Source organism: Rhinoraja longicauda, chromosome 10, assembly GCF_053455715.1.
Source record: "Rhinoraja longicauda isolate Sanriku21f chromosome 10, sRhiLon1.1, whole genome shotgun sequence".
Lineage (NCBI taxonomy): Eukaryota > Metazoa > Chordata > Chondrichthyes > Rajiformes > Arhynchobatidae > Rhinoraja > Rhinoraja longicauda.
This window is the reverse complement of record NC_135962.1, coordinates 9,998,656-10,019,687: the sequence shown is the minus strand read 5'-3', so window position 1 is coordinate 10,019,687 and position 21,032 is coordinate 9,998,656. Positions and strand designations below refer to the sequence as shown.

The 21,032-nt window shown below is 49.4% G+C and overlaps 2 protein-coding genes across 5 annotated transcripts in view; one reads left to right on the top strand and one right to left on the bottom strand.

Moving 5' to 3' along the window:
- The window catches only part of znf106a (zinc finger protein 106a), a 61,469-nt gene extending 43,779 nt beyond the window's left edge, over positions 1 to 17,690 (top strand). For both annotated transcript variants that reach the window (XM_078406186.1, XM_078406187.1), the window contains 12 exons: positions 2,767 to 3,508; positions 4,246 to 4,301; positions 4,962 to 5,107; positions 6,951 to 7,085; positions 7,932 to 8,048; positions 10,552 to 10,743; positions 11,063 to 11,125; positions 12,287 to 12,406; positions 12,668 to 12,739; positions 15,099 to 15,170; positions 15,384 to 15,530; positions 16,398 to 17,690. In XM_078406186.1, coding sequence (XP_078262312.1) covers positions 2,767 to 3,508; positions 4,246 to 4,301; positions 4,962 to 5,107; positions 6,951 to 7,085; positions 7,932 to 8,048; positions 10,552 to 10,743; positions 11,063 to 11,125; positions 12,287 to 12,406; positions 12,668 to 12,739; positions 15,099 to 15,170; positions 15,384 to 15,530; positions 16,398 to 16,454 — 1,919 coding nt within the window. In that variant the 3' untranslated portion in view covers positions 16,455 to 17,690. The remainder of the gene's footprint in view (positions 1 to 2,766; positions 3,509 to 4,245; positions 4,302 to 4,961; positions 5,108 to 6,950; positions 7,086 to 7,931; positions 8,049 to 10,551; positions 10,744 to 11,062; positions 11,126 to 12,286; positions 12,407 to 12,667; positions 12,740 to 15,098; positions 15,171 to 15,383; positions 15,531 to 16,397) is intronic.
- A 993-nt stretch (positions 17,691 to 18,683) lies between these two features.
- heatr4 (HEAT repeat containing 4) overlaps positions 18,684 to 21,032 on the bottom strand; it is a 45,124-nt gene continuing 42,775 nt past the window's right edge. For all 3 annotated transcript variants that reach the window (XM_078407092.1, XM_078407093.1, XM_078407091.1), the window contains exons 14-17: positions 20,468 to 20,546; positions 20,044 to 20,209; positions 19,616 to 19,671; positions 18,684 to 18,903 (exon numbers count right to left, since the gene is read on the bottom strand). In XM_078407092.1, the coding sequence (XP_078263218.1) occupies positions 18,706 to 18,903; positions 19,616 to 19,671; positions 20,044 to 20,209; positions 20,468 to 20,546 (499 nt within the window). In that variant the 3' untranslated portion in view covers positions 18,684 to 18,705. The remainder of the gene's footprint in view (positions 18,904 to 19,615; positions 19,672 to 20,043; positions 20,210 to 20,467; positions 20,547 to 21,032) is intronic.

Here is a 21,032-nt window from a genome sequence, read left to right as displayed (position 1 = left end):
ATGATCAGCCATGATCACATTGAATGGCGGTGCTGGCTCGAAGGGCCGAATGGCCTCCTCCTGCACCTATTGTCTATTGTCTATTGAGTCCGTGGCAGCCCTTTGCAGCAACTTGGTCAGTCCCATTCCCTGACGAAGACTGGCAAGGCTGGAAGCACTCGGCAGTTCAGGCAGCAGCCATGGGGAGAGATATCAGGGTCCAGGTTCCTTTATCAGAACTGGAAGAGTTTCAAGTTGTGAAGAGATGGGGGAACAGTTAATGTGCAGACCGAAGATGCCCATGTGACAATTATTTAAAAGACAGGATGAAAATAAACAGCCAGAGACGGGTATATGCACATCTGTGGAGAGAAAAGTAGAGGGGTGTACCTGAAGTAGTTAAATTTGGTATTAAATGGCAGGGGTTTTAATGTATCTAAGTGGAAGATGAGGTCTCATAGTTACATTGGACATCTGCAATCAAAATGCTGGAAATGCTCAACAGGCCGGGCAGCATCAGGAGAGAGAAACGGATCCTGCCAACGTTTTTTCTTTCCACCAATGCAGCCTGACATGCTGAGTGTTTCCGGCATTTTCTGTATTTCAGATTTGCAGCATATACAGTATTATTTTAACTTTGCCTGACATCAATGGAGCACATGGGAAGTTGAAGACAGAGACTTGAATGGGGAATTAAAGCGACAGGGTGGCTGGAAGCTCAGGGCCATACTTGAACTGAACAAAGGTGGTGAGCCCGAATTAAACCACATCCCTTTCCATATGAGCTTTCCCCATAACCATGCAAAGATAGGTGATGGGGCAGGTAGTGCAGGAACTCTGCTGAAGCATTTGGACAGGTTGGGAGAATGGGCTGAGAAGTGGCAGATGGAATACAGCGTAGCCAAGTGTGGAGTCATGCATTTTGGTAGTAGGAATAAAGGCACGGACTATTTTCTAAATGGGAAGCAAATTCAGAAATCGGAGGTGCAAAGGAACTTGGGGGTGCTGGTGCATTTGCAAGTTGAATCAGTATTAAGGAAGGCGAATGCCATGCAATGCTGGCATTTATTCAGAGGGCTAAAATTCAAAAACCTAAAAATAAGCATGAGTTAGTAACATCAATCATGAGGCACAAGACTTTCATAAAATCTGCCAATTTACTGTTGTGCCGCGGGGGGGAGTCTTGGCGTGACATGCCTGTGTGATCGACCCTTTGCCATCTCCTCAGCTCAGGGACAGCTGGCGGTGGGCAATAAATGCCGCTCCCCCCCCCCCCCCCCCCCCAGATGTGTCCACATCTCCAAAACAGGTGGTTGGGAGCAACGATGAGGTTCAAATTTTCAGTGCTTCCATTGCAGAGGTGCTGTGGTAGCTTGCTCACGAGTCCAGCCAAGAGTGTTCATGGTCATCGCAAGCTGTCAACAGGTCAATGAAACCCTTACTTGTAGCAGCATGATAGGTCCGTCAACACAATACACAGGTAATATATAATGACTGAAAATAAACAATAAATTAATAACCACTATAGTAATGCAAAAACCTGTAGTCCTTGGTGCAACCAAAGACAGTCCATAGAAGTTCAGAGTTGAGGTTTGTGTTTAGATTTTAGATTTAGAGATACAGCGCAGAAACAGGCCCTTCGGCCCACCGGGTCCGCACCGCCCAGCGATCCCCGCACATTAACACTATCCTACAATTAACTATCCTACTATTACACAATTAACCTACAAACCTGTACATCTTTGGAGTGTGGGAGGAAACCGAAGATCTCGGAGAAAACCCACGCAGGTCACGGGGAGAACGTACAAACTCCGTACAGTACAGCACCCGTTGTCAGGATCGAACCTGAGTCTCCGGCGCTGCATTCGCTGTGCCACCATGCCGCCCCTATATAGTATGGTATTGAAGAGCCTGATGGTTGTTGGGAAGATGGTATTCTTGAACCTGGTGGTCACAGTTTTCAGACTCCTACAACTCCTTCCTGATATTAGGAATGAAATGAGACCATGGCCAGGGGTCTTTCATTGGCTGCCTTTTTGAGGCAGTGCCTCCGAGAGCTGAAGGGCTCCCTCCCTGAACCTGGTCATCTTTTAGATGCGCAGAATCTCTTGCACAGAGTAGGGGGATCGAGGACCAGAGGACATGGGTTTAAGGTGAAGTGGAAAAGATTTAATAGGAATCTGAGGGGTAACTTTTTCACACAAAGAATGGTGGGTGTATGGAAGGAGCTGCCAGAGGAGGTAGTTGAGGCAGGTACTCTCGCAACGTTTAAGAAACAGTTAGACAGGTACATGGATAAGAAAATAACTGCAGATGCTGGTACAAATCGAAGGTATTTATTCACAAAATGCTGGAGTAACTCAGCAGGTCAGGCAGCATCTCGGGAGAGAAGGAATGGGTGACGTTTCGGGTCGAGACCCTTCTTCTACATGGATAAGGCAGGTTTGGAGGGATATGGGCTAAATGCAGGCAGATGGGACTAGTGTAGCTGGAACATGTTGGCCGGTGTGGGCAAGTTGGGCTGAAGCGCCTGTTTCCACACTCTATGACTCCATCTCCTACTCTAAGAAGTGCCTTAAAATCTGCCTCACATGTGTCCTTGTATTGCACCAAGGGAGCTGGTTCATTCGATCAGCTAATGACTGCCTTACATGCAATGCTGACGGGAAAGAGGGAGGTGGCATTTCTGAAATGCAGCTCGGGGATTGCAGGTTGTTGCTGTTTGTGCTTCCCCTCTCCTGGTCATCACATGCAGCCTGACATCTGCCATCCATCCTCTTTCTGCAGGCCAAGTCACACCCACGGGGCACCCGCTACTCGGTCTGCCTCCGTGCCTGCAGCCCGTGGCCAAGGGCATTGCTCCCGCGGGGCTCCACGGGCACGGTATGTTGCCGCACCACACAGGGGGCAAGGCTGCCAGGATGGGGGCTCCCACGTCCGGGCCGCCCCAGCAACCAGAGCTGTTCGCCGTGCCAGCGGACAAGAAGCAGAAAGGGCAGAGGGAGGGCAAGAACCAGGGCAGCGAGCTGCAGCAGGAGGTGGAGTCCTCCATCACCCCCTCAGACAGTCGGAGCTCCAAGAAGAAGAAAAAGTTCAGGAAGAAGAAGACTCCTTGCGTGACGCGGTCGGGTGAGAACAGCGACACGGAGCAGGACACGGAGCTTGTCCGACCCCAGCGCAAGCTGAGGACCAAGAAGGTGGCCAGGGCAAAGGTCACCACCTCAACCCACCAGGGGTCAGATGGGGCCCTGGTGCCCAGGGAGAAAGGCTGCCAGCGAGGAGAGAGTGAGATGCGGAGTGCCTCCACAGACAGCGACTCCACCGTACAGCTTCCACACGTCAGCAAGGCCAACGAGGGTCTGGTTGCCGTTGAGTTGCCGGAGCCGGCCGGCGAGCAGCCCGACAGCCCGCCCAAGGGGCAGCGTGCGGTGGCAGCACGAGGCCGCGCCAACCTGCTGAAGGCAACCTACGACGAGGTGACGTCCACCAGCGAGATCGGGACCAGCTGTGCCAACCCTGTGGCCAGAGGGTGAGTGCGGGCTCCATGAGAGAGGGCCTCATAACGTGGACACACTGCAGACGATTCACCCTGCTCAATGTTCACTCCAACTCTGCCCACCCCGAGACCCACTCCATCCCTGCCCACCCCGTGACCCACTGTACCCTTGACCACCCTGTGACTCACTCCATCCATGCCCACCCCGTGACCCACTCCACCCCGTGACCCACTCCATCCCTGCCCACCCCGTGACCCACTGTACCCCTGACCACCCTGTGACTCACTCCATCCATGCCCACCCCGTGACCCACTCCATCCCTGCCCACACCGTGACTCACTGTTCCCCTGCCCACCCAATGACCCACTCCATCCCTGCCCACACCATGGCCCACTCTATTGCTGCCTACACCATGGCCCACTGTACCCCTTCAGTATCGGTTGTCCTCACCGCAGCTGGAGACACTGTGCCTGCAGTGGAGCTGTCAGCAGCTGCGGTTTAAAGTCTTAGAATCCCCACCGCCAACAGCAACCCGCCCTCCAGTCCCTCTCCCCCCCCACCGCCACAACCCACCTGCCCTCGCCTCCTTCCCTCCCAGTTGGGATGTGTGTCCGGCCCACAGCTGGGCACTGCAGGCCCTTCCTGATGATGTCTGTCATTGTCACTGATGAAGTGAGACAGGGTGAGCTGCGAGCCGCGGGTGCGGGGAGAGGTGTTTCACCAAGTGCCTGGCAAACCCATCTACAGCCTCTTTTCTGTCCTCTTATAGTGTGGCTGAGACTCAAACTCCAGTGTCTTCACAGAGAGGATCGAGGAATACGTCAGGTATCAACAAATCACAATCCTGCCTTCATTCTGCACACTGACTAACCCTCCTCTAACCTTCCTTCCCTCTGTCCCTCAATCGTATGGACATGGACTGGGATTGAGGCAGGACTCTGTAGTCGGCCTCCACCTCCCTCCACACTGCTCCATTCATCCCGGCTCGGTGGCTTATTGCCCCGCCAGCCCCTGTATCCCGTGGGTATCAGAGTTGGGATAGTACTTGTTCATCAGGCAGGTACCTGATCATAATCAGGTTGTCCTACAACTCAGCTTTGCCTGCAGGTAAAAATTCAAGGACTTTTATATACATCCAAGCAGCATCAACCTGTGTAAAGATGCACGTTCTCCAAAGCTATAACCGTCCTGCCCAACAGGTTCTTTGAACTGGGTTGCATGTTGCTGCCCTACATCCAGAACCACAGGCGGCTGTGAGCTGGTCACCTCTTGTTCCTTGCCTCCAGCCTCCCACTTTAAATTCCTGCCGGAAACAGCCAGCGGCATGTGGCAAGAGACTGCTCCTCCCAGATCCCCGGATCAGGATGGCGCACGCTTTTCTCGGGCCAGACATAGCACCAGACTGGCCTCAGAAATGGGAAGGTTGGAACTTGGTGACGAATTGAGAATACTGAGTGTTAGTGCTGACATGTGCCTCTCTCCTAGACGTGTCCTCTGATGAAGGGGAGGAGCAGGATCCGACCGAGGGAATGTTCAAGGGCCACCAGGCGGCTGTGAATGCCATGCAGATCTACGGTGGCCAGCTCTACACCTGCTCTGCTGATAAAACCGTGCGTGTCTACAATCTGACGGTGAGCAACAGCCACTAGCACTCCAGTTCACTTGTCGGTTTATTGGGAGTTAGTAGACGTGGTGTGTCCACAAGAGGACTTGGGTTGCTGTCTGTGTGGGGATTACTTTCAGCGTTGCTGACAGTTTACCGTGGAAGCCACAGAGGATTAATTTTAGCTGTGTGGGGGGGGTCTGGAAGCAAAAGGTTGTGTTGACTGGTTTGAGGAAACAGCCATCATTTTCCACCTCTCTGTACCCATCCCATTAATGGATCCATCCCATCCTGCAAACCGCTCTCCATCTCCAGCATCTCCCTTCTCATGGTTCCCCTTGCTATTAAGAACGTGTGCATCTTTAAGAGTCTCATCATTTGTGCTGTGTTTCGGGTCTGGGTCATAGAGCACAGAAACAGACTCCTTAGACCACTGTCAAAGACCTTTTACGAAAAGAGATACTGCATTTGAGCAGGCCCGCTGAGTCCATGCCAACCTTCGAATACACTAGTTCTCGTACTAGTTCAAGAGTCAAGTGTGTATTATTGTCATATGTCCCAGATAGAACAATGAAATTCTTACTTGCAGCAGCACAACAGAATATGTAAACATAGAACACTGTAAACAATATAATAAATGAAAAAAAAAGTTGTGTGTATATATACGTACACACACACACATACGTACAAACAATAATAGTGCTATGTTATCACACTTCTGCATCCACATTAGGGGCACAATTAACATACCAACCCGCACATCTTTGGGATGTGGGAGAAAACCTGCGGAGGAAACTCACGCAGTCACAGGGAGAACGTGCAAACTCTGCACAGACAGCACCCAATGTCAGGATTGAACCCGGGTTCCTGAAGTTCTGATGCATCAGCCCGACTAGCTCCACCACTGTGTTGCCCCTAATAGGATTAATTCTAAACCAGCACCTGTTCCGTAGTTCCCTTTGCCGTGACAATTCAGTTAATGGTCTAGATACTTAAATGTGCTGAGAGTCAAATAGCAGAGGGCATAGGTTTAAGGTGGGACGGGAAAAGTTTAAAGAAAATAACATAGCACGTTTTTTCATGCAATGCGCTGCCATCATCGCTGGTGGAAACAGATACCACATCAATGTTTAAGAGGCATTTAGACAGGCACATGAACAGGCAGGGAATGGAGAGATTTAGTCTGAGTGTAGGAAGATGGCATTAGTTTAATTTGGCATCATGTTCAACACAGACATTGTGGGCCAAAGTGCCTGTTCTTGTGCTGTTCTATGTCTGTGCTTCCACCACCACTTTAGGCAGTGCGTTCCAAATTCCAACCAACTCCTGTGTGAAAGAAATATTTCTCTGATCCCTTCCAAACCTCATATTCTTTGCGCTAAATCTGTTCCTTCTATGTTTAAGTAGAAATGCTCTGGGGAAAATGGTTCGACCATCTCTATCCATAACCCTGATAACTTTATACACCTCAATCAGGTTGCCTCAGCTCCTCCACACCAACAAAAATAACCCCAACCTCTTTAGTCTTTCCGTTTAACTGAAACACCCCCTCCCAGGCAACACTTTGGTGAATCTTCTGCACCCTCTGTAGTGGAATTATCTAAGTTTACAAAGCTTTTAGAAAATTCATGCCCATCATCTCAATTGTTCTCGTATCACTCCCCAGTTTCCTCGAATTTGATTGTCGCCCAATGGATTTAAGGAATTTCGGAAAGCTTTAGATAAAATGGCTTACCAGAGTCTTGAACCAGTCATGGCTTTGAATTGCTAAGGCTTTTGCACTGTCGAAATGAAGTCCTTGGTATCTTCTCCACCAAAACACTTTGCGAATCGCAAGATTGATCCTGGACTTTGTGTTTGCACTCCTTCAGAGTCGGCAGTGTGTGGGCACTTTCGAAGCTAATAATACGAAGGTGAATTGCCTGCTGATCATACAAATGCAACACAAGAATGCATGTCTGTACACTGGATCCAGCGATCATATCGTCCGGCGTTATGATGTCAAGGTGGGTTGTTCCAGTATCTCGTGGATTTATAACCGTCTCATTAATGCCAATGGAATCACAGTCAGGGTCAGGGTATAATTAACCTTCCATCCTGTCCCTTCAGTCAGTTAAATAATCTACACATGCGGCATGGCTCCAAGTTTCAGGCTCTGTTCTGTTCTGAAGTCCCAAAGGAATTAATTTCCTCCTTGGGCACCCAAATTTAGAGCACCCTCAAAAGGAGAGATTGCAGAAGAGTGGTGATTCCAAGCACTGGAGTCTTGTGTTGTACCGCATCAGTCGTGGTGTCAGTAGCAACAGTGCTCTTTGGTCTGTGAGCTAGGAGACAGTGTCTTGTCCACTCTCACCGTGTGCCCAGCGAACTAAACCTGCTGCCTTCCTGCCGTCTGGAGGGTAGATGAGCAAGTTCAACCCACGATCTGTCCAGCCTGTGGTTAATCATGGCACCAGCCCTGAGGGAGAGGGGAACCATAAGGAATGTGTAGGATGGAACTGTAGATGCTGGTTTACACCAAAGATAGACACAAAATGCTGGAGTAACTCAGCAGGTCAGGCAGCATCTCTGGATAGAAGGAATGGGTGACGTTTCGGGTCTCTACCTTCTATCCAGAGATGCTGCCTGTCCGACTGAGTTACTCCAGCATTTTGTGTCTATGGAGCCTTAAGGAATCGGTCTGCTCCAGGCAGGACTCTGCCTATCTGCCTCCTAGGCACCATGGGACTCAGGCTATGTTGTATGACATGTTCGGGAGGGTGTGAACGGGACATGTTACCTGCCCTATAATGGATCGCTCGTGTACCCTGGCCTGCTGTAACTGCTGGATTTTGCCTTTTCAATTTGAACAGAGCAAGGTACGCCTGGACCAGTTCACGCTGAACGACCGGGTGCTGTGCCTGCATTGTCGATGGCGAATCCTGTATGTCGGGCTCGCGAATGGCATGGTGTGCACCTTCAGTGTTAAGGTGAGTTGCTGCATATGTGAGCTGGCATCTCCCCCTGTACTCTCACAGTCATTTACTTCCACTTGGTATATCCACAGGTAGAACTCCAATAATCCATTACCTCGAAACCTTAGTGCAAACCTGGCAGATTTGCCAGAGACTCGAATATTATTTCCAACATTATTTTAAACCACATGCTTTATCAGATGTTCCAGTATAGTATAATAAAGTTTCCAATGAACCAGATAAGTTTGCAGGGAGTGTAGGAAGGAACTGCATGTGCTGGATTAAACTGAAGATAGACACAGAAAGCTGGAGTAACTCAGCGGGTCAGGCAGCATCTCTGGAGAAAAGGACCAGGTGATATTTCGGATCTGAAGAAGGGTCTCAACGCGAAACGTCACCTATTCTTTTTCTGCTGAGATGCTGCCTGACCCACTGAGTTACTCCATCTTTTTGTGCCTGTCTTAAATTTACATGGAGAATGGGAACATCTCTGACCCATCTCTGACCTGAAACGTCACCCATTCCTTCTCTCCTGAGATGCTGCCTGAGCTGCTGAGTTACTCCAGCATTTTGTGAAATAAATACCTTCGATTTGTACCAGCATCTGCAGTTATTTTCTTACATCTCTGACCCCTCTCACCCTGGCCACAAACTCTTTGAAGCACTTCCCTCCAGACTGTCAAAGCAGCTTTATTCCACAAGCAGTGGCTCTACTCAATAACCAAAAGTCTGTAGCCTCTTTTTGCTCCGGTATTTTATTTCATTCACATGTTTAAACGATAATGTTTTATTCTTAATGTTTTATGTTTTATTCTTAATAGTTTACTGTATGTCGTGTTGTTACTTGCGAGTGGAGCACCAAGGCAAATTCCTTGTATGTATACATAGTTGGCCAATAAAAGATTCAATTCAATTCAAACCAGACAGCTCAGCTCTTGTCATGTAGTAGATCCACCATCCTGGCACAAGTTTATTCCCTTGAGCATGTAATGGAGACTAAAACTTTAGACAATACTCCAATTGTGCGCTCACCAAGTCCCTCTCCTGTTGCAATAGTTCTTCCTTCCTCCTTTCTTCAAACACTGCCTGAGGCAACACAATGTCATAGCTCTGGGTTCAATCCTGACCTCTGGTGGTGCCTGTGTGGCATTTGCATCTTCTCTGAGACTGTGTGGGCTTCCCCCGGTGGCTCCTGTTAATGAGCTGCTGTACACTGCCCCTCGTATGGATGAGTGGTAGAATCTGGAGCAGGTTGAAGGGAGAATGAAATGGGATTTATTAATTAAAGAGCTTGGGTTTAAGGTGAGAGGGGGATGATTTAAAGGGGCCCTGAGGGGCAACTTTTTCACACAGAGGTTGGCGGATTTGTGGAAAGAGCTGCCAGAGGAAGTGGTAGAGATGGGTGCAATAACAGAGTTTAAAAGGCACTCGCAAGGTGCACGGATTGGAAAGGATTAGAGGGATATGCCCCTGCCCTAGAGTGTTATTCTGGAGCTGGGATGATTACATGTAAACATGCAGACCAGAAGCAAGAGCGGCCACTACAATTGTTAGAGGCATAGTCACACAGCGCGGAAATTGGTTCTTTGGCCCAACTTGCCCTCACTGACCAACGTGTCCCAGCTACACTCATCCCACCTGCCTGCGTTTGGCCCATATCCCTCCAAACCCGTCCTATCCATGTATCTTATCTAAATGTTTCTTAAATGTGTGATAGTACCAGCCTCCACTACCTCCTCCAGCAGCTTGTTCCATACACCCTCCACCCTTTGTGTGAAAAAGCTACCCCTCAGGTAAATTTCCCATCTCACCTTAAACCTATATCCTCTGGTCCTCAATTCCCCTTGTCTGTTCTACCGGAGAGTCACAGAAACAATTACAACCAAGGCGCCTACTTGAACTAATCCCATTTGTCTGTGTGAATATAAGGAACTACATATGCTGGTTTACAAAAAAAGGACACGGTGTGCTGGAATAACTCAGCGGGTCAGGCAACATCTCTGGAGAACATGCAGAGATGATCGTTTAGGGTCTGGACCCGTCAGACTGATTGTTGGGGGGGGGGGGGGGGGGGGGGTTGGAAGAGTAATGATATAATCTGCAGCAGGGTGATCAACCTGCACAGGATTCACCAGTGACTTGTACATTTGACATCCCGACTCCTGCACTCAATGCCCTGAATGATGAAGGCAAGCGTGCCAACCATCATCTGCACCATCCAGTCTACCTGTGTTGGAACTTTCAGAATGCAACATTAAACAATGTACACGTTGCCGTATGTCTCTGTGTTCCCCTCCTGTCTCCGAATAACCTTTCTTCCTGCCAACAAGCTATTGAGCTCCTGTTCCTTCCCCTTACTCAGTGGTGCATCAGTAATGAAGCGGTATGTTGGTGAGGTTTGGGTCCCCAGGAGAGGAGGGGTTGGATGGATGGTCTGCCTGGCTGGGGGATCACAGGGTGGTTGCAGTGGATAGCATGGCCTGGGTCTGATCCTCATGTTGTGTGTCGCTGTTCACAGAGCAACAAGCAGCTGGAGGTTTTTGAATGTCACGGGCCGCGGGCGGTCAGCTGCCTGGCCACAGCGCAGGAGGGAGCCCGCAGGCTGCTGCTGGTGGGCTCCTACGACTGCACCATCAGTGTGCGCGACGCCAGGAATGGTCTCCTGCTCCGGACCCTGGAGGGGCACACCAAGACCGTGCTGTGCATGAAGGTACGCCCGGGGGCTGGCATCGAGGCCGGCTGAGGGAGAGATCGGGCAGGAGTGTGGGGGGAGGAGGAGTGAGGGTGGGGGGAGGAAGGGAATGTGGGCGTGCAGGTGGGGAGAGAGTGAGGGCGCGCGGGGTAGAGGGAGTGAGGGTGCTAAGCTGCACGGGAGGGGGGGGTAGAGTGATGGTGGGCACAGGGGTTGGAAGAGGTGGGGGGGGGGGGAGAGGATGAGGGGTAGTGGACACAGCGTGATGCACCGTGGAGGACCTGCAGCGTATCGAGTCCGTCCGGGTGGTGCTGCTGACGTTGTCTTGTCTTTTCAGGTGATAAACGACTTGGTTTTCAGTGGATCGAGTGATCAGTCTGTGCACGCACATAACATCCACGTGAGTGTCGCCGCTGTGAACAAACTCCCCGAGCTGTCCCTCCCTGCTCAGTGGATCTCAGTCAGGCTCACTGCAATTATTACGTTATCGGCTGTTTTATTTCCTCAAGATCTCTCCTTTAAACCCGAGTGTTGTTCCTGCTGCTTTCTAGCCTGGTGTCTGGGTTCTGCCTGTGGTCAGAAGCAGTAGGGTGGGACTGGCTGACAGAGGCGACAATAATACCAGCTTGTACCCAGGTGGGAGTCCCCAGCTAGGCACTGGGAACGTTACTGCAAATGAACTTGGAAAGGCACCCAACCAAATTTTCATCACTTTGCTCTGTTGGCTAACATGCCTGAAACATCCAATAAAAGCTGCTTCCCTCTGTTCACCCTCTTCCAGGCATAAACTTGTTCAAGTGGAGTGGAGCTCATTGAACTCTGGCACGAGGTTCATTGAGTCAGAGTTATACAACATGGAAACAGGCCCTTTGGCCCAACTCATCCATGCTAACCAAGTGCCTTCTTGAGCTAGTTCCCTTTACATGCGTTTGGCTCATATCCCTCTAAACCCTGCATATCCATGCATCAGGACGTTTAATGGCACAGTGGAAAGGTTGCTGCCTTACAGCGCCAGAGACCTAGGTTCAATCCTGACTACAGGTGCAGACTGTTTGGGGTTTGTACATTCTTCCTGTGACTTTGTGGGTTCCTTCCAAAGATGTGTCGGTTTGTAGGTTAATTGGCTTAGGTAAAAAAATTGTCAATTGTTCCTCGTGTGTAAGATAATGCTAGCATGTGGGTGATGGCTAGTCAGCAGGGTCTCGATGGGCCAAAGGGCCTGTTTTCGTGCTGTATCTCTAAAAGTCTAAATCTGTCCAACTGCGTTTTAAATATTGTTATTGTACCCATCCTATCTACTTCTGGCAGCTCCTTCCACATATCCACCACCCTCTGTGTGAAAAGATCTCCCCTCAGGTTCCCTTTAAATCTTTCATCCTCACCTTAAACTTAAGCCCCCTAGTTTTAGACACCACCTACCCTGGGGAATACTGTGACCAGTCACCTGATCTCTGCCCCTCGTGGTTTTCAATACCTCTAAGGATTTGCAGGAATTGGTTTGAATTGGTTTTGTGTGCATCCGATATGAAGTGACCACCTCTCGCTCTTCCTTCTGTTGCAGACCGGGGAGTTGGTGCGCATCTACAAAGGTCACAGTCATGCGGTTACGGTGGTCAACATCCTGGGGAAGGTGATGGTGACGGCCTGCCTAGACAAGCTGGTGCGCGTCTACGAGCTGCAGGTGAGGCTGGTGGGCTCACGGCATCTCCATCTGACCCAAAATCAGCATCCCAGCCTTTCGGTGGTACAACGCCCTCCCTATAAACAGTGATGCTCTAACAGGCAGGCAGTCGTGAGCGGTCTACCGTGCTGGTGACCGCCTGTGCCGGTGGCTCTGCTGCTGTGGAGCATTTCCGTGTGATGTTGTTCCGCGGATTTGTAATGTAATTGGGAAAACTACGGAACAGGTAGACTAACAGGATTTAATTTCTGTTCTGCCTAGTCCCATGATCGTTTGCAAGTGTATGGTGGACACAAGGACATGGTGATGTGTATGGTCATACACAAGAGCATGGTGAGTGAGTGAGCAGCAACTTCAAGACCGCACAGAAATAAGACCTTTCACCCTCCGTGTCGAGGCCGGCCATCAAGAGCCCATCTATACTGACCCCATCTTTCAGCCTTGTTTACTTTGGCAATTTAGGTGCTCATCCCATACCTTGTGCTCCCCCTGTGGTCCTCCCAAAGTACATGACCAGCATTAAAATCTGTCTGCCATTGCTCTTGCCAGTGAACCTATATCTTCCTCATGATCAACATCATTAATTTTCATGTTGTTTGAAAACTTACTAATCATACCTCTGACATTCATGTTCAAATGGCTTATGGGCAAACAGCAGGGTTTCACACTGGTCACAAGGCCCAATCACAAAAACAACGCTCCACAATCAACCTGTTACCCTTTTTAGATTCACTTCACCAATCTATCCTCGATACCGTGGGATCTAACCTTTAGAACCAGCTCTCATTTGGCACCTCATGTGGACTGCTGCATTAATCACACTGCACTCTATCCTCATCAACACACTTTGTACCACTGAAACATTCAGTCAAATTGGTTAACAAATCCATGTTGATTATCTTTGATTACCTGGCTTATCTCTGCTGCTCTTTTTGATTCATAATTGCTGCCTTTCAATCATCTGACTTCACTGTGGTGACAAAGATTTTTAAAATATTATTGCAAGAAATTCTGGGCAATAGAGTCTGGGAATTATATTGCAAGAAAACAGCCCAAATCACCTCAGCACAGTAGTTCCACTTGCCTAAGTGTGCTCCATATCCCTCCAAACCTTTCCTATCCATGTACCAGTCCAAATGTATTGTAAATGTCCTAATTGTTTACCACTTCCACTTCCACTTCCTCTGGCAGTTCGTTCCATGTATGCACCTGTTTTTTTAAAATAGTTCTCCCTTTAAATAATTCGCTTCTCACCTCCAAAGACGTACAGGTATGTAGGTTAATTGGCTGGGTAAATGTAAAAATTGTCCCTAGTGGGTGTAGGATAGTGTTAATGTGCGGGGATCACTGGGCGGCACGGACTTGGTGGGCCGAAAAGGCCTGTTTCCGGCTGTATATATATGATATGATATAATGATATGATATGATTAAACTTAAGGCCTCTAAAATTAGACCACCCCTCCCCTTCAACTTATCTACACTTCTCACAATTTTACAAAACCTTTTAAGATCACCCCTCACCTTCGTACACGCCAGGGGAACACAGACCCAGCCTACCCAGTCACCTTATAACCCATCAGACCAGCTAATGTCTTCTTTACAACCAGGTAAATGACATTTTCCTACAGCAGGATGATTAATGATTGAGTTTTTTGAGGAAGTGATGAAGGTGATCGATGCAGGTAGAGTGGTGGATGTTGTGTACATGGATTTTAGTAAGGCATTTGATAAAATCCCCCTTGGTAGGCTGAAGAGGAGTCTTGGCCAGAAACGTCACCCATTCCTTCTATCCAGAGATGCTGCCTGTTGTCTACGCGGATTTTAGTAAGGCATTTGATAAAGTCCCCCACGGTAGGCTGATCCAGTAGGATGGGAGGCTGAAGAAGAGTCTCGACCCAAAACGTCACCCATCCAGACATGCTGCCTATTCCGCTGAGTTACTCCAGCATTTTGTGTCTATCTTAGGCTGATCCAGAACATTGATTCAGGTGATTAACAGTGACCTAGTCATATGGATTCAAAACTGGCTTCCTGATAGAAGCAGAGGGTTGTGCTGGAAGGACAACATTTAGGTAGGAGGTCTGTTACCAGTGGAGTTCCGCAGGGATCTGTGCTAGGGCCTATTAGTTTCTAATATATATAAATTTACTTGAACTTAAACGTAAATGGGTTGCTTGTTAAGTTTGCAGATGACACCAAGATTGCTGGGTCGTGGACAGTGAGGAAGGCGGGATATAAATCTGCTGCAGAGAAGGGTGGACAAATGGCAGGTAGATCCAAGCAAGCATGAGATGCTGCACTTTTGAAGGTGGAATGTAAGGGGAAAATATACAATTGACGGTAAGCCCCTTAACAGAATTGATGCGCAGAGGGATCATGGAGTCCAAGTCCATAACTCCCTGAAAGTGGCAACACAAGTGGAATAAGCGGTAAAGAGGCTGAGTGGGAGGGTGGAGGCAGAAACTCGTGTTTAAGTAGCATCGACACGAGCACTTGAATGGCTGTGTCATGCTAAGCCACAGACATAGAACTGGTAAATGGGATTGATGTAGACGGGTGTTTGATGGTCCCGATGGGCAATGGGTCAAAAGGCTTGCTCTGAGCGGGATGATTCAATTTTTTTTTTAAATCCCAGAATCACAGCAAGTTAAAATTGGTTTTGTTTTTGAGAGGTCACTGTTGTTTCCTGCAGATCTACACGGGCTGTTACGATGGGAGCATACAGGCAGTGCGGCTGAACCTAATGCAAAACTATCGCTGCTGGGTAAGTGACAACGAAGCTCCCGCCCAGGACTGGGGTCAGCATTTCTTTGCCTTGTTTTCTCACACTGCCAGCTTCCAAAGTCATGCGTTTCAGAGATGTTTGAGTGCAGGGAGGTGAGAATTGGATGTTCGTGACGATCACACCCCCAAGGATGAGTCTGTTTGTTACCCACCTCCCGTCCCCACCCTAACTCTGTCCCTGCTTCTCCTGCAGTGGACTGGCTGCACCTTGATCTTCGGAGTCATGAACCACCTGAAACATCACCTGCTGATGGAGCACAACAGCCCCTCCGCCCAGACACAGAAGTGTCGCTGGCGCAACTGTGAGGCATTCTTCACTGTGAGAAACAGGTCCAAACAGGTGAGAGGCCTGGAGTGGAAGGAGAGGAGAGTAAGGGGAGGGGAGAGTGAAGGAAGGGCAAGGTGGGGTAAGTAAGGGGGGGGGAGGGAGGGAGGGAAGGAGAGGGAGTGAGTTAGACGGTTAATGAGGGGGATAAGGCAGGTAGAGGGGAGAGTGGAAGGAAAGGGTGTGGGAGAGAAGGCGTTGGGGGAGGGGTGGAAGAAAGTGGGGGAAGAGGGGGAGTGAGGAGGTAGGAGAGGGGGAGTTAGTGAAGGTGGTGGGATGGGACTGTGAGGGGAAGGAGAGAGGGGAAATGGTGAGGAAGGATAATTTGTGGGTATAGGGGAAGTGAGGGCAGGGAAGAGTGAAGGAAGTGGTGTGGATTGAGGGAGTGGAGTTGGAGTGATGTTGGGATGGGCAGTGAGGTTGGGAAGTGATGGTGGGTACGAGGGGAATGAGAAGGTGTTGGGAGACGGAGAGCTGAGGTATAAGGGGGAGGCATTGTGAGGGGGGAGGAGGGTAGTGGAATGTGAGAAATGGAGGGCGTGAGGGCTGGAAGGGAGGTGTTGAGGGAGTGAGGGGATGGGGGAGGGAGGGGTGGATGTGCTGGGGTATTCCCAGTGACGTGTGTTTGTGGGGCAACAAGGTTTAGAGTGGGCTGGGTGTTGGAGTTGGTAATGGTGAGGGGATGAGGGTGTGGTGCGGAGCTAGGGGGAGGTGTGTGAAAGATTGTCGTGTTTTCTTCTGCTGAAATTATCCAGCTGGCACTCTGGTACCAGTCGAGATTACATGGTGGAAGATGGTGTGAGGGGTGTGTTGAGAGGGGTTGTCATTCTCCCTTGTTCCCTGTCTGTGAGGTAGTGATGTTTGTCTGTTGACTCTCCCTAGGATTTTCCCAAGCATCTCTGTCAACACGCCGAGGAGCACAGCCACCTGGACCCATGAGATGAGTGACCTCCCAAATTGGGAAGCAGTTTAATACTACGCAATGGTCTTTACCTGAACCGTTTCCGTCATTCCGAATTGACAGTTTCTGTGACCATACACCAGATACCAGTTCACTTCTGGACTGAGCCAACATCTACAGCTGGCCCGGGTCTGCTGCCCTGCAGCATGGAAAATGTTGCCTGAAGAGCAAAAGTTGTCGAGAAGAGACTTAAAAGAATGTAAAACAAGCAAATTGATGGGGATGCTGACCGCAGTCAGTGCATGCCTGTGGCCCTGCCTGTGGCAAAGACCCAGTGCCTGTGTCTGTGTTAATTTCAGGTTTTTAAAATGAAGCACTCTTATTGTGATTTACCCAGTTTGATGGGTTGACTGCGGAATTTCCCTCTGATTCCTGGATTGCAAAGGACTGCTTCATTTTTTTCCCTGCTGTTTGTTTCTCTGTGTTGGGTTATCAGCTTATTACTGACTTGATAACTCAACATCAAGCTGCAACAAACTTGTGGTTTCTAATGCTGTCCTGAGTGTTTTTTAATGGCTGGGATGAAATGTGTGTGTGCGGTGTGTGTGCGGGGCTGAGGCAGGAGGAGTCAGTGCTGAAGGCCACACTCTGCAGGGGGAAGAGTTCAAAGCCAAGTCCTGCCATCTAAGATTTCCTCGTCGGCCTCAGTGGCTGCGTGGAGCAGCTGGATTGCCTTCAGCTTCTCTCTCACCGTGTGATGTTTGCTGCGTATTACCACCGCTATATTTACGACTTGATTAAGTTGAGGTCTTGACTACAAATATGGTTTGATATTGGAAGTGGATTGGAGAGTCTCACCTTATGGTGCCCCAGTTTTGTTTTAGTTAAAGTTTGATTTCTATTTTCAAGATTTTTAAGCCAAAATGTCTCAAAATAGAAAAGTGGACAAGGTGAGAAGGAATGTTTGGGATCGGGCTTGGTGGTGTGAGGCGTGTGTACTGTCAGCCCTGCCCTGTTCTGTGTGTTGTGTGTGAGGTTCGGCGTGTTGTGGGCCGTGAAACAATGTACAATCCAGCCTGTGGCGGCTTCATGTACAGCATGCAGAGTGTGGGCTGTCAGCACACTTAGCTGTGAGATGGCATCTTTTATGTGCAGTCAGGCTGCAAAGTGTGAGAACGCAGTGGAATGAGTCTGTTTACAGTAAGTGATTTTACAACGATTAGAAATCAAGGAACTGAATAAACGCAACTCCAAGAGGATGTATTTCTACAGTTGATTTGGTGCATAATGTTGTCTTTTTCTCAAACCTCCTCACTCACCCTTCTTTCTGAACTTATTAATATAAATAGGCTGGAAAAGTCCACCAGTCCTGTCCTAGCCAAAAAGCCTGGCTCTCCCACACTCTCGATGGTGGCTGGGAAGGGGGGGGGTGACTGCAAACGACTTGGGGTATCAGAATAATTTCTCTGTTCTTCTTCTTCATTGTCTTGTCCAGCAGAGCTGAATCCAGGGAGTCTGTATTCATCCTCAGACTGGAGGTGCTGGAATGCTTACATGCCAAGCTCACTAACATGTCTCTGTTCATTGTCCTTCCCTGAGGCCATGAAGTGGGGGCATGTGGAGGGACCAGGCACTGAGGTCACAACTAAAAGCAATTTACATTCCCAATGGTGACCTGTTGTGCCTTCTCTGGTTGATGAGTTAGGAGTTGCTGATCTGTCTTGTGCTGTAGCTGTGGCGAGCAGGTTGTATACATGTCTCTGAGGAATTCCGTGCTGCATTTGTGGAAACAACTTCCTTGTATACAGTACACTCTGCCATTGTTAGTTCCCTCACGTACACTATTTAAATCTTTCATTTCATTAAGAGTCTAAGGTTCCTTCATGTCCGTCAGACTCACCAACCACTTGGCAGTCACCCTTATAAAACCATGCATGGAGTCACGCACGGAAACAAACCCTCTGGTCTAACTTGACCAATGCCAAGCACAATGTTCACATACACTCGTCCTGTTTGACCCATATCCATGGTGGAGTCATGACCTATGCCTGAAGCGATTGGCTTTGTGAGTTTTGATCCTGAGTGGGTCCAGTTTCAGAGACCACTCCTATGTCCACCCTCCTTCCTCAGAATGAAGTCTAGACACTGCAGCTAAGGCATCGCCTCGTTACTGAAGCAATGCCTTTCTTCCATTCACTGGTGGAGAGAACCGGTCGCGAGGCTGCCTTCAGTTTACAAACTGCCCCCACTCTGCTCCCTTGTATCAACTTTTATTTATTTCAGGTACAGCTATGAAACCTGACTTGCCCTGTCAACATGGGAAGGTGGCTCCCCCAGGCTGCCTTTACCCAGCTGCGGCTGAGTCAGGGCCTTCCTGCCGGCTGTCCTGAGCATTCTGGAATAGTGGAGATCTTCTGCACTGATGGGCCTGCCACACCTGGCGGACAGCACCTGTGCTTCTGCCGGCCCGGAGCTGTGATCCGCGAGCTGCAACACAAGGAGAAGCTATTTAGCTTAGAGATACAGCGCGGAAACAGGCCCTTCGGCCCACCGAGTCCGTACCGACCAGCGATCCCCGCACATTAACACTATCACACTAGAAACAATTTTACATTGTCTGGAAATGGATAGGTGACGTTTTGGGCTGGCACCCTTCTTCAGACCGATTATAGTAAGGGGGAGAAAATGCTGGAAGAGAGGTGGGGCCAGGAGGTGAGAAGAGGATGAACACTGTTGGCAGTAGTAGAGTCTGGGTCAGAACATCGTCACAAAGCAGGAATCACAGAGGAGGAGAAGTGAGGAGGGGTTTCAGAACTCCCCTTTGAAAGAGGAGGAGAACATCTTCAAAGTGGCCATACTTTGAGGAGATTTCACAATGGAGCAGTAAAGTGGAGACGCTAGGAACTGCAGATGTTGGAAACTTCAGCAAAGCAGTGTTGGAGAAGCTCTGGGTCAGGCAGCATCTGTGGAAGCAATGGATGGACAACGTTTTGGTTCAGGAGCTTTTCTCAGACACGGGTCTGACAGCTGGCATCGCCTGATCTAAGAATCAGGGAAGTCACTGGTGAAATGAGCAAAGCCTAGATGGAGGAGGGCAGAGGGCAATGCTGGAGAGGCAGTGATGATGAGACGTGCCAGACCGGAGTGTGCATCGGGGACCATGAGGGCTGAAGAGAATCCCACCATAACGGCCGGTTACCTGGGCTACAGACCCGCACACCTCCACATCAACCTGCATCCGATGGAAACTGTCAGCTGAAAGAGAGAACAAATATCTTGGTGCCAGATTCAGCCAGGCACTGACTAGAAACACATAAAAAATACGTGCAGGAGTAGGCCCTTCGAACCAGCACCCCCATTTCAAAATGATATTGGCTGATCATCTAAAATCAGTATTTTGTTCCTGCGTTTTCCCCAAATCCCTTGATTCCTTTAGCCCCAGGAGCTATATCCAACTCTCTTGAAACTACGTCCCAAGCCGACAGCTCAGCCCACAGCCCCCAAGGCACAACGTCCCATGCCGACACCTCTGGTCTGACCCGCCCACAACCCCCACGTCTCCGTCTGACCTGCCTAACCCCTCTGTCTTCTCTCCCCACCCGTGTCACCACGGTTGCTCATCCCCACCTGTCAGGATCTGGTGCAGCTGCTGCATCTGTTGTGTCAGAGCTATCAGATGCTGCGGCTGTGTCTTCAAGTTGATCCACTCCATCTGCTGGGTGACGTTGGTCTTCATTTGCTCCAGCCGGAGCAGCTTCCAGATCACAGCATTTTTCTCGCACAGTGTGCAGACCTGTTCATGGCAAAGAACCGGACATGGCATCAGCTGCGTATTTCAAGTACTTTATCGGAGTTTCAAACACTCAGAGCAGGCAAAACACGGTTTAAATACCCATCCCAAATGCTTGGGTGTACGTACAGGAGCAGTGTAGGGGCATTGGGGGTGGCAGACTACCATTAACAGAAGCAGATACCGTACAGAAGGCAGGTACAGGAACAGTGTAGGGGCATTGGGGGTGGCAGACTACCATTAAAAGAAGTGCAAGTCTACCTGTTCTTTTATTTTGTATAGCATTCCTTCTTCCACATCAGTGCTGCCTCCCAGTCTCTGCAATGCTTGTGCCACATCTCTGATGGGAGAGAAACAAAGCTGTCAACATCTCGCTATTACTTTGAATGCAGTACCCTCACACTGCCCCTGTCACCTGTCCATGGTCTCCACAGATGCTGCCTGACCAGCTATGTCGCTCCAGTATTTAGTGCCCATTTGGTAATGTGGTCAGCAACTTTGGACTGAAGATAGGACAGCAATCTACACGAGCAGAGAGAAGAATAAAGATAGACACAAAATGCTGGAGTAACTCAGTGGGACAGGCAGCATCGCTGGAGAGAAGGAATGGGTGACGTTTCGGGTCGAGACCCTTCTTCAGACTGAGAGTCAGGGGAGTGGGTGGTACACAGACAAGGAAGTGTAAGATGTGAAAACAGGACAAAGGGAATGGAGATCGAGGAAAATGTAGAATAGATCATTGTTAGTTGGGAGAAGGTAACAACAAAGCAAACAGAGATAAAAAAGTAGTCAGAGACAGTAAGACTGGTTGAAAAACTAGGAAGGG